This window comes from Benincasa hispida, chromosome 5 (genome assembly GCF_027475165.1).
Source record: "Benincasa hispida cultivar pf3 chromosome 5, pf3_genome.v1.1, whole genome shotgun sequence".
NCBI classification, from domain to species: Eukaryota; Viridiplantae; Streptophyta; class Magnoliopsida; order Cucurbitales; family Cucurbitaceae; genus Benincasa; species Benincasa hispida.
The window spans coordinates 64,809,678-64,820,523 of NC_143482.1; the positions used below are offsets into that span (position 1 = coordinate 64,809,678).

General features: G+C 34.5%; 1 protein-coding gene and 1 long non-coding RNA gene across 2 annotated transcripts; one reads left to right on the forward strand and one right to left on the reverse strand.

The window, feature by feature from the left end:
• The first annotated feature begins 2,538 nt into the window (after positions 1 to 2,538).
• Positions 2,539 to 4,671, forward strand: LOC150036342 (uncharacterized). The gene is made up of 2 exons (XR_016529827.1): positions 2,539 to 3,551; positions 3,810 to 4,671. It is a non-coding gene; the product is annotated as an uncharacterized LOC150036342 (long non-coding RNA).
• Positions 4,672 to 5,255: 584 nt separating this feature from the next.
• LOC120078429 (bifunctional riboflavin kinase/FMN phosphatase-like) lies at positions 5,256 to 10,639 on the reverse strand. Its single transcript, XM_039032705.2, has 10 exons — positions 10,085 to 10,639; positions 9,811 to 10,000; positions 9,588 to 9,718; positions 7,963 to 8,032; positions 6,940 to 7,005; positions 6,679 to 6,830; positions 6,509 to 6,586; positions 5,877 to 6,010; positions 5,645 to 5,737; positions 5,256 to 5,529 (listed from the first exon to the last, which is right to left on the reverse strand). The coding sequence occupies exons 1-10, from the start codon at positions 10,146 to 10,148 to the stop codon at positions 5,395 to 5,397; spliced, it is 1,113 nt and encodes a 370-aa protein (XP_038888633.1). The 5' UTR covers positions 10,149 to 10,639; the 3' UTR covers positions 5,256 to 5,394.
• Positions 10,640 to 10,846: the final 207 nt, after the last annotated feature.

The following is a 10,846-nucleotide window of genomic DNA, read 5'->3' on the forward strand; positions in this document are numbered from 1 at the left end:
GACTATTTTTCACATGAGCAATCCTTATAATTGCCACATACTCATTACCACATGCATACCCACAATTTGGCTAAATAATTATCTTCCTTTGGGTCGATAATTATCCGCATAAATTCATGAATATGCACATCTTATATTTTAGAATTAAATTAATCTAGATAACAGAGACTGCCTTGGTAACATGTTATATTCAATCTAAAATATAAGATACAATAATATAAAAATATTATTGTACAAAAATAAAGAAGGAAGAACACCAAATAGTCTTTACCAATATTCACTTAATAATTGCATACACATAATACAATCAAAGCAACGTAAACATGTGAATATCGCCAAATATCATCAATCAAATTTAAATTTAAATTCACCAAAATATCAATCAAATTAAATTTAAATTTACCACATTATCAATCATATTTAAATTTAAATCCACAACATGATTAATCAAATTTAAACTTAAATTTACAATGTGATTTATCAAATTTAAATCTAACTTCATAATTTGATTGATTTAATTTCTAATTTATCGACTAATTCCTAATTAAATAGGAATTACTTATAGGATTGATTAATTCTTGACAAATGCAAGATTTTCAATTTTAAAAAAAATACAGAATTGATTAAATTCAATAAATTCAACATTGTCAATCAAACATAATCGAAGTTATCGACTAAACAATCCCTTAATCTACCACCCACATGTCATGATCTTCATTCGGACTGGAATTAGTTCAATATGATTCAATTTTCATGGGCATATCTGAGCAATAAGTGAAAAAATTGCCAAAAAAAACTACCGCTAACAATACAGTGGCAACAACACAAATTGTTAAAAGTTTTTTTTAAAAAAAAAATGGTGTTCCATATATGTGGATAATGCTGAAACACATGCTACATATATGTGGATATAGCCATAATGGTTTTCCAAATCCTTAGGGGCCGTTTGGAGATTTTCTCAATGTCTAGGAATTAAGGATGTAAAAATTACTGGGAATAAAGGATGACTATGTTTGGTTGTACATGGGAAAACAATGTCTGGGAATAGTATGTGGGAATTAAAAAAAAATTGAGATTGTGAAAACAAGTCCATGAGGGTTTATGCCCAAAGTGGACAATATCATACCATTGTGAGATAATTTGAGGGTTTTGTCCTTATCAAGCATTTGTTGAAATGCTTCAAATGCTATATGATCGCTTACCAAATGCTACACGATCACTTAACTCTGCTACACGATCGCTGAGTAACAAAATGCTATACAATCGCCTACCCAATGCTATACGATCACCTACCAAATGCTATATGATCGCTTACTAAATGCTACACGATCACTGAGCTCGGCTACACGATCGCTAAGTAACAAAATGCTATACGATCGCCTACCCAATGCTATACGATCGCTTACCAAATGCTACACAATCGCTTACCAAACGATCGCTTACTAAATGCTATACGATTGCTTACCAAATGCTACACGATCGCTTACCAAATGCTACATGATCACTGAGTAACAAAATGCTATACGATCGCCTACCAAATGCTACACGATCACTGAGTAACAAAATGCTATACGATTTCACGGCTGGAAGGAAGGAAAATCGTGGAGGAAGTGGAAGAAGAAATGAAAACCCACACTTCTCAATGGGTATGCAATTCCTTCATTTGTGTGGTAAAAGATACCTAGGAATTGCCTTTTCCAAGATAAATAAACAAATCCCACCAACTAAATATGGGTTTTGTAAACCCATTTCCATTCCCACTCTCCAATCAAATGGCCCCTTAATGAGTAACACATATACATAGCTGGCAACACAGTACTCGACATTTGACCATTACCCACGAAAACCATTAACTTCATCAAATTAAAATTAATATTCCCTTAAAAAAATAATAATCAAATGGGTTTTTCACCCGCATGTTACCGCCGACAACCCACTTAATATGTTTTCCACGAAATAAATAGAAACATATATATTTCTTTTAATTGAAAAATCCACGAAGCGGAACCAAAATTGAATCACAATATCATTGAAAAATAAATATAAGTCAACAATTTAACATGAAATTCATGCTCTGATACCACTTGTTAGCATAAATACTTTATATCTATATTGAATAGATAAACCCTAGAATCATTCATGTCAAATTGTCAAGAATATATATACATACCAGATTTCATTGAAAGATTGATGATGACTCTAAAGTGTGCTATTGTCTTCCTCAACCAAAGCTCCAAATGTCCTTGGTGGGATCTCTCTCCAGATGGGATTCAAGGAAGACTAAGTGGAATCTCCCATTAAACCCTAATTAACTAGGAATAGGCTTCTATCCATTAAGTCCATACTCAATTAGGAATCTAGGACCTTAATTAATTAGATCACATAATAGGGCCCAATCTAATAAATTAATGGTGATTTCAAGCTCCTCTTTTGTAAATGCTTGAGTAAGCTTTCTGTTCATTATAACTGTAACTCTTGGATTAATAGATTTCAAAGCATCCTCTAAATGATTTTTGGAAGATCTTGAAGATGTAAAGATTTCCTGGAAGTAGTAGAGCAAATGTTTCCTTAATTTTATCATTCTCCACAACCCAGTTACCATCTTTATCAGTTATTCCTGTGATTTCATTCTTCCTTTTCCTCATAGTAGCTCTTTTATGGAACCATTTGGTATTTTAACCAGTTTTCTCTTGAACGTTGTTTCCAAAATATTTCTTCCTTTTCCAGTAGTACCCCAAGCTCGAATGCAATTTCATAGATTTTTGCAAAGTTAATTGCATGGGGATTTTCATATGCAGCTTGTAGAGCCACTTTACAATTCTTAATTCTAGTTCTCAAATTATTGTTCATTTTCCTCCCTCATTTACCTAACCTCTTTGAGCATCTACTTAATTTAACATGGAGTGGTTGATCAAATTTTTGGAAATTCCATTGACCATCCTCTTTGATAATATTTTTGCAATCTTCCTTCTGCAACCACATTTCTTCAGATTTAAACTTCTAATTCCTCTGTATTTGATTTGAATTTTCCTATTTCATATTGAGAACAATAAGGTAATGGTCAGAGAAGTACCAATCCAGAGGTCTTACTGTTGAATATTGGAAAAGATCCCAAAGGGAAGAGGAGCAGACAAATCTGCCAAGTCTTTCCCAGATAGTGTTGCCATTTCTTGTTCCATACCATGTATATTTGTGGCCACTAAAATCCATGTTACTTAAATTGCAATCATCTAATGTATCTTTAAATTTGCAGGCACTTTGGTTCTTTGGGGGACCGCCAAGCTTTACATGGTTATATATAAAATCTCATTGAGATCTCCACCTAAGAGCCATGGTAAATCATTCTCCATATAAAGTCTTCTAATCAATTCCCAAAGTGCGGTGTTTCCTATTTGTTTCAGGGTAGCCATACATGCCTGTGAAATGTCAACTTATGTTCATCCAGTAGATAATTGAATCAATGTGGTGAGAAGAGTAAGATGTAATTATTATATTAATCTCCTCCTTCCACAAAAGGTAGATGCCCCCTTTAGAGCCTTGACTGTTTATTGGTAAGCAACCAAAGAACTTTTTTTTTTTTTTTTTTTTTTTTTTTTTCATGTTTACAACTTCCTTCCATCAATAGTTGGATCGTTTGTGTCCAGTGCTATAACTTGTGGGAGAGAATTGTTCTGAGCCATTGTGTTTGAAAAACTTGTTTGGGTATTTAAGGAATGGCTGATTTTTGTTGCAGAAGAATTGAATAAACACTTCCTCAGTATCCTTATTCTCACTATTCCTTATATTATCTTTGAATGATTTGTTTACAGGACCTTCTTGGGATGACGAGCAAAATTCATTCTAATTTTGAGGATTCTTTGAGAAACCAGAGAATCTTAACCAGGGTCCAAAGAGAAATGGGGTAGAGGCCTCTGTTTTGTTCGTTCCAACCCACTCGGAGCAATCCTTAGCGACATGGCCTATAAAACCACATGAGTAGCCGAAGTCGGGTAGCCCTTCATACTTAATTTTTAGCCAATTCTCCCTACCCCCATCTGTGCATTTGACCATGATCCCTCTTCTCAGCGGTCTCCTAATATCGATAGCAACTTTGATTCTTAATATCCATCTTGATCACATTCAACTTCCAAGAACTCGCCTATGCAATTGCCTATTGTAGTCGCCATCTCTTTGTTTTGAAAACTAAAAGGAACGTCATATAACCTTATCCAAAACCCAACCCTCTTGAAGCTTAATTCTAAAGGTGCGAGGTTTGTGCGAGGTTCGATTTTTGTCGAAAAGCTAAGCTTCGTTTCTACTCACCCAGTCTTTGTCCAGAATTCTGCAAAACTTGAAGAAAAACAAGTTCTTTCCGATGGCTTCCACACTTATTCCATTATCGATCTTCCAGGCATTGAAAAAAAAAACATTCCGAATGGCGTAGGCTGATATATCTCTTTGCCAGCAGCTTCCCCGTGAGGCAGTGGTCAAGAAGACCATTCACTCTTGAACTTGTCTCATCTTTCAATGTGATCAAAAAACCAACGAAGAAGGAAAATAATCCAAACGCTCGTAACTACAAATTTACTGTTGTTATCATGTTAAAGTCAAGCGATTTTCCCTTATCCTACCTCGGACATCAATAGTTTCTATTGCATTTAATGTGCGATATCATAAATATTTTACATCTAAGTTTTTTTTTGCACCACCTTCATCATTAAATAATCTGTTCCATCTTCACTTTTGTTTTATCATAGAACATTCCAAAATATTTTCTCAATTTTTTCTTGCAAAATCACTTCTTCAAAAACTATTTCCAATACATTTTTCTGAAACCTTTTTCACTTCAAATTCTGTTTCAAAAACTTTCTTTCTAAAACACATTTCAAAACATTTTTCTCAAACCTTTTGTTCTCGCAAATTTTTTTTCCATAAAACTTTTCTCAAATTGTTTTTTTTCTTGAAGATGGTTGATTGTTAAAACACCCAAAGTTTTCCCACGTTTGTATAACTAATTAAAATAAAAATGATATCGATGCCAATCATTTCGATCGTGGGGTCATCAACGTTTCTTCTTCATGACATAATTGGTAAATTTAAAGATTGTGATTTTTCTTAATATATACAAATCAGCACATCGACGCAAAAATCACATTAAATATAGTCATTAGGCGGAATGAATTAAAGAATCCATATTACTTGCTGTTCACTTCACCCACTTGATTTTATCTAATTAGACAATCTACTTGGAAAAGAATCAAGGAAAAAGAAAGGAATGATAACAATAAAAATCATTTGAGCCAGTGGTGACACATTCATTATTGCAAGAAGATGAGCAATTTCAATGAAATTGCCTATGAACCAGAATGATAGCTCCAGAGAACTATAGTGAAATCTGGTGAATTACAGACTATTTCATCCATTAATGCTAGAAGTTTCTTCTGCAGTAAGAGATGTGCAAGAATGGTCGACAAACATAGGTCGGTCAAGTGACGTGTTTGCAATATACTTGAACTCTTCAATCTCTCTCACATCGATGTTTTCAAGATCCTACAGTCATAAGTTTGACCAGATGAAGCTTGAGGTCCATATGCATAAAAATTCTATTGATTACAAATCATATTACAGGTCGTGTTATTCGTTATGGCTTTGTTCTAATATTTACCGTGCTATTCAATCTCCGGATGTAGCCAACAAGCATGAATTGCATCTGCTGCTCAAATACTTTGCTATCACATCCGTCAACTGACCATAGTTTCTGCCAAAAGTGAGAAAAAAACGTTTGAATAATGTTGAATTCTGAATGATGTTATCATAATTGGAAGCAACTCGAGAACCAACTTGAACTCGAACTTGAAATGATATAAATTTTGAACACATGGAAGAATATAAAGTACCCAGATCCTGTTCCTTTTTGTACATGAACTGCAATTCCATCCGATGTTAACCACAACCTTGATGGTCCAAGCCATAACAGTGCCACCCCAACCGAAGAACGTTCCAAAAACTTGGTCAGGTAATGATGCATCCTCTGAAACCATGCATTAAACTCATCATGATCTACAACATTCTGAAAAGCCAAATCAACACATGAACTTTTCAGATCCAATGATCAAACCAAGCAATTTAAAGAACAGATGTCACATTGTACTAATTTTACCCATTTAAGTTTATTCCAATTCTTTTTGAAACTCCAATAGCTTGAAAAACAGTACAAAATTCAGTCAGAAAATGATATCCGGACTTAAATTATGGCCACCATTCGATTCCATGAGGACCAAATTACAGGCATGAAGATACTAGGGAGACTGGATGTTGAGAATCCCACATTGGAAAAGAAGAGAGACCTCACAATATTTATTATGAGATAGATGAAGCTATTTCTCTCCTTGCCAATTGATTTTAAGATGGACCCCATTCTATTATTCGAAGATGGAAAATTGAATAGAAGTAAAACAGATTTTCCATAATCATAATCCATTAAACTATGTATTTCATTATAAGGCAGGTAAGAGAAATACAGACACACCTGAGATTTCACTCATAGACCCATTAACGTAGTGAGAGCTCAGATATATTGGATCAATCGGTAAGGTTCTATCTACCCCTGAGATTATTATGTAAAAAACTTGAGATAGTGATTAGAAAATTAAACAGTATTAATAAAATAAAATACAAGAAAAATAAACAGATTCATACAGTCTTCAAAAGGGGGAAGACCCCACAGCTCAGGCTCAAATTCTAATAGGGAATTAAGCACTTTATCTGCCAGGGAAGAGCACTCAATTTCCCCACGGGACGGGACAGCTATAACCTTCATCTTAGCAGCCTTAGCTGCTTTGACACCAATCCTGTCGGAATGTATCTTGTTCAGAGAAAAGCAGAAGGTGGAGATCCAGATGCCACACACTAAATGTATTTATCCATAAAAATTTATAGTTAAAAGAATTGCAAACTTACAAGGAATCTTCAATAACCAAACAATGAGAGGCATCTACGCCCATTCTTTTTGCTGCCTCTTCAAATCTTAAAAAATAAAAATAAAATAAAATAAAAAAAAAGTTTAGAGGAAGGTATCAAGGAATAATGCGCAATTTAAGTGACATCAATCACATATCCTTAACATTTGAAGGAAATTAGTTCAAAAATTAACTAGGAGAAGTAGTTTGCCATAGTTAACTAACTAGAAGTCCAGCATACCTGTTTAGATTAACACTTCACTAAAGTTCTGTTAGTTTGTCAGTTATATTTTCTTCATTTTGTAAGCTACATAAGGCATTGATAGGAAGCTATTTTTAACTTTGTTTTGCAGTTAATTAAAGATCCTATTATCTCATTCTCAGACATTTCCCTTGTTTCTCATGGATTTGGCTAATTCCATCACTCATTTGCGTCAAAGATAAATTCTACATACTTTTAATTCTTTCCATTTCCTTTAGCATTTGGTTTTTGAAGTTATCGATAGTCCACAAGACAATGTTATTCCTAACTTGAAATCATTAAATATCTATGACTTGAATTTCAGAATGCGGTAATTGGATATAAAGATGTTCTTAGACTTCCATTTCCACATGACTAAAATTAAGGTTTTAAACTTTCAATATTCACTGAGTTTATGATGTAATGTCTTTTAGGAAATCCTGTTGTATTTCCTTTTAATCTTTAAGTTTCTTTGGTTGAGTCATTTTTACTCTTTTGTTTTAACCATTTTCCTTTTGGTAGAGGTTATTTCTCTGCTTTTCTATTAACTTCTAATTTATACCTTTTCCCCTCCAGTTATGAGGGTAAAGCTAGGTATTAAGCTATGTTTTTAGCCTATAAATAGGGCTGAAGATTTCTTTTGAGATTAATTAACAATTGAGTATTCTTTCAGAGATTAGTATACACCAGTTCATCTCATGAAAAAGGCTAAAAGATGGAATGAGACAAATTTTTCTCTTCATCAAGATGGTTCATGCAAAAATAAAAAATAAAAAGTCTTACAGATAAGGAGCAGGTTTCCCTTCAATAACCTGGTCACTACCAAGAATCACAGAAAACCAGTCCTTCCAACCTGCACACGAACATATGTCATGCATTTTCGAAACCAAAATATGGGGACAAGTTGGACAGCATGAAAAAACTAAAGTTGTACATCGTACAGGACGAACAAGAGGATGTTATATAACGAGAGAGCATGAAGGACAAAATAAAGACCAAAAAATGAAGGCCACAAAAGTAAAGAGGCCGAAGCAAACAATTAATGCAAATGCCACTAGTCCACACTTGGAATATTGTTTACTCCAACGACCAATAGGGAATTAGAAAGCCAGTATTACTTCCTAATTAAATTGTTCCATATAAAAGTGAGTTACAATAGCTGAAGACTGTAGAAAGCTGTCAGATATGCGATTACTAGGAAAAAAAGGAAAAACAACATTAGCTACAATTAGTCAAAATTAGCATGATCTGTTCAGCATATCATAGACAAGCTCAAGAGAAAAGAAAAGAAAGGAATGATAGGGAAAGAGAGAGAACTGCTACAAAATAATTCCATTTGTTACATATACATGGGCTTTTCTGAAAAGCAATCAGGAGAATATGACCCTACAATGTGGGGGAGTTTAATCATATCATGTAATTGGAAAAGGAAGACAAAGGAATATGCTAAAGCTAAACCCCATAGTAAGCAAAAGATGTGCATCGGAAAAGGACCATCACTAAATGTATTCATCCTTTGGCTGTGTGAGGTGGATTTGCATTTGCCCGTCCTTGTTTGCAAAACCTCCTTTTTTTTCTTTTTTTAATATCCGTGAGTGCCTAAGCCATCTTACGCGCATCTCGACTAATCTCACAGGATAAGTCCCTAACTCTACAACATTTGAGCATCAAGAAAACTCGTAAGATATTAAATCCTAAGTAGGTAACCACTATGGATTGAATCTATAAACTCTTCACCTTTTATCAAGGTGATGTTGTAGGGATACCCGCAAGACCTCCTCACTAATACCCAGATAATTAAATTCGAAAGGGATCCATTATCCATTGCAGCACAGTACCATTATCAAATAATTATATAAAACCTTCCGACCTTTTTAATCTTCAAGAAAGCCCTACCCTGGCCAAGTTAAAAACCTACCCTTGTATTTACATGAAATTGGCAGGAAAGGCTAGGAATTCATGGAAATTTGCTTCTCTGGCCCTCTTATGTGGCTTGAACAGAACAAGAGGACTTTCAAAAGGCTACTTCTTTTTCTACTTTTTGAGATTTTGTACAGCTAAATGCTTCTTGATGTAGTCATAGCTACAGATTTTTTTAAAATTATTCCACTCTCTTTTTTTTTTAGTATAATAGAGGGCGGAGGATTTGAACCACAAACCTATTCATGATTAACAGGTACTGAATGTCTATTGAGTTATGCTTGCTTTGACAATTATTCCATTCTCCTTGATCCTTTTTTATTAGAAAGCTTTCTGTTAGTAACTTTCTTGGGCAGAAGACCTCTCTCTCCAGCCCTCAAGGTTTTCTTCATTCTTTTTTTTTTTTCTTTAACATGACAATAGAGTTGAAGAGATTACAAAGCAAGCAGATAAATAAATAAATTAATTACATCTGAAGCAGAAACTACCTTTCATACAAGAAATTTTTGCATGGATAAATTCACTTGAAGAATTCGAAGCGAGCCCAAATGGGACCTTATGAGAGTAAAGATGTTTGAGAAGACGATCAGCACCAGGAAGTGCTTTAACAGAAGGCCATCTGAAGAGTATTTCAACACTAACATTAAAAGAGGGGAAAAAAAAACGATACCCATCACAGAAATGAACAAAACATAAGACCTGGAATCTTACTTTTCCCTATACATGGGAGTAATTTCTTGAATAAATTGGTCTGGTGTCAATGGAAGACCATAATCCCTAACAATTGCAGCTGCAGATTCTTTCTGGGTCATCCCCAATCTCTTCTCTTCTTCCCTCTTCTTGTCCCAAACTTTACCATACTTCGCCAAAAAATCCTTCAACACGTCCTTTGTCGCCCTCTCTGAACATAATACAACAGTGTAACTTCATATTCTCATACAACTATAGCAAGAAAATACATAAATTCATAGAAGAAATTACAGACCAGTGTCCAAAAGGGTTCCATCGAGATCGAGAATCACAGCAGAAACTCCACCAACGAAATTCATCGCAACTGAAGGTAATAATTCTGGAATAGATCAGTGAAGAAGCTGGCATTGATATGAGAAGCGTAACGCCATTATAAAGCTTGAGGACCAAACGTAGTTAGTGGCGAGGGAACAATACCGACGATCGGAATCAGAATTCGACGAATAATGTAAAGGATTCTAAACAGATTGAATTTGAGAGAGAAAGAACGACCAATTTGGCAAGTTGGGAGGGAAACTGGATAATTACAATCATCCAGCAGAGGACAGATTCTGGGGTTTTCCGCTTTTCTGTGTTGTTCGTGGAGTTGAAGAACGAAAAGGACGAAAATGGTGGGTTTCAACGATTGATTTTGATGCGAACAATGCTTAATGTTTGCCAACTGTAAAATTCTTGTTCGATTTGAATCGATCTGACTATAACAATTTCTCTTTCTCCAAGTTTATGTTGAGCAGCTTCGTGATCACGAAGAAAGTAAAAAAAATTGTACAAATCATCGTCATACCAAATTACGTAAATTGTCTTCACAAATATCTCAATTTATAAGTCTTGCTCTTGTCGGGTTAAACACTCTCGCCCTCACTTGAAATTCTCTGGTTTGATGTGATTATTCGTCAGGAATGATTTGACAATTTTCATGACTGAAGCCTCAAATCAATAATACCTAAATACAATACAATGGTAATTTTTTTAAACTCTAAACTCCATTTCAACGGTG

Bases quoted from the DNA above. Each gene is read 5' to 3' on its own strand.
- LOC120078429 (XM_039032705.2), bottom strand. From the start codon at position 10,148: ATGAATTTCGTTGGTGGAGTTTCTGCTGTGATTCTCGATCTCGATGGA. The intron at 7,006-7,962 runs GTAAGACTTTTT...TTATTTTTTAAG, and splicing joins GGGAAACCTGCTCCTTATCT to ATTTGAAGAGGCAGCAAAAA. The intron at 6,587-6,678 runs GTATGAATCTGT...TAATAATCTCAG, and splicing joins TCTTCCCCCTTTTGAAGACT to GGGTAGATAGAACCTTACCG.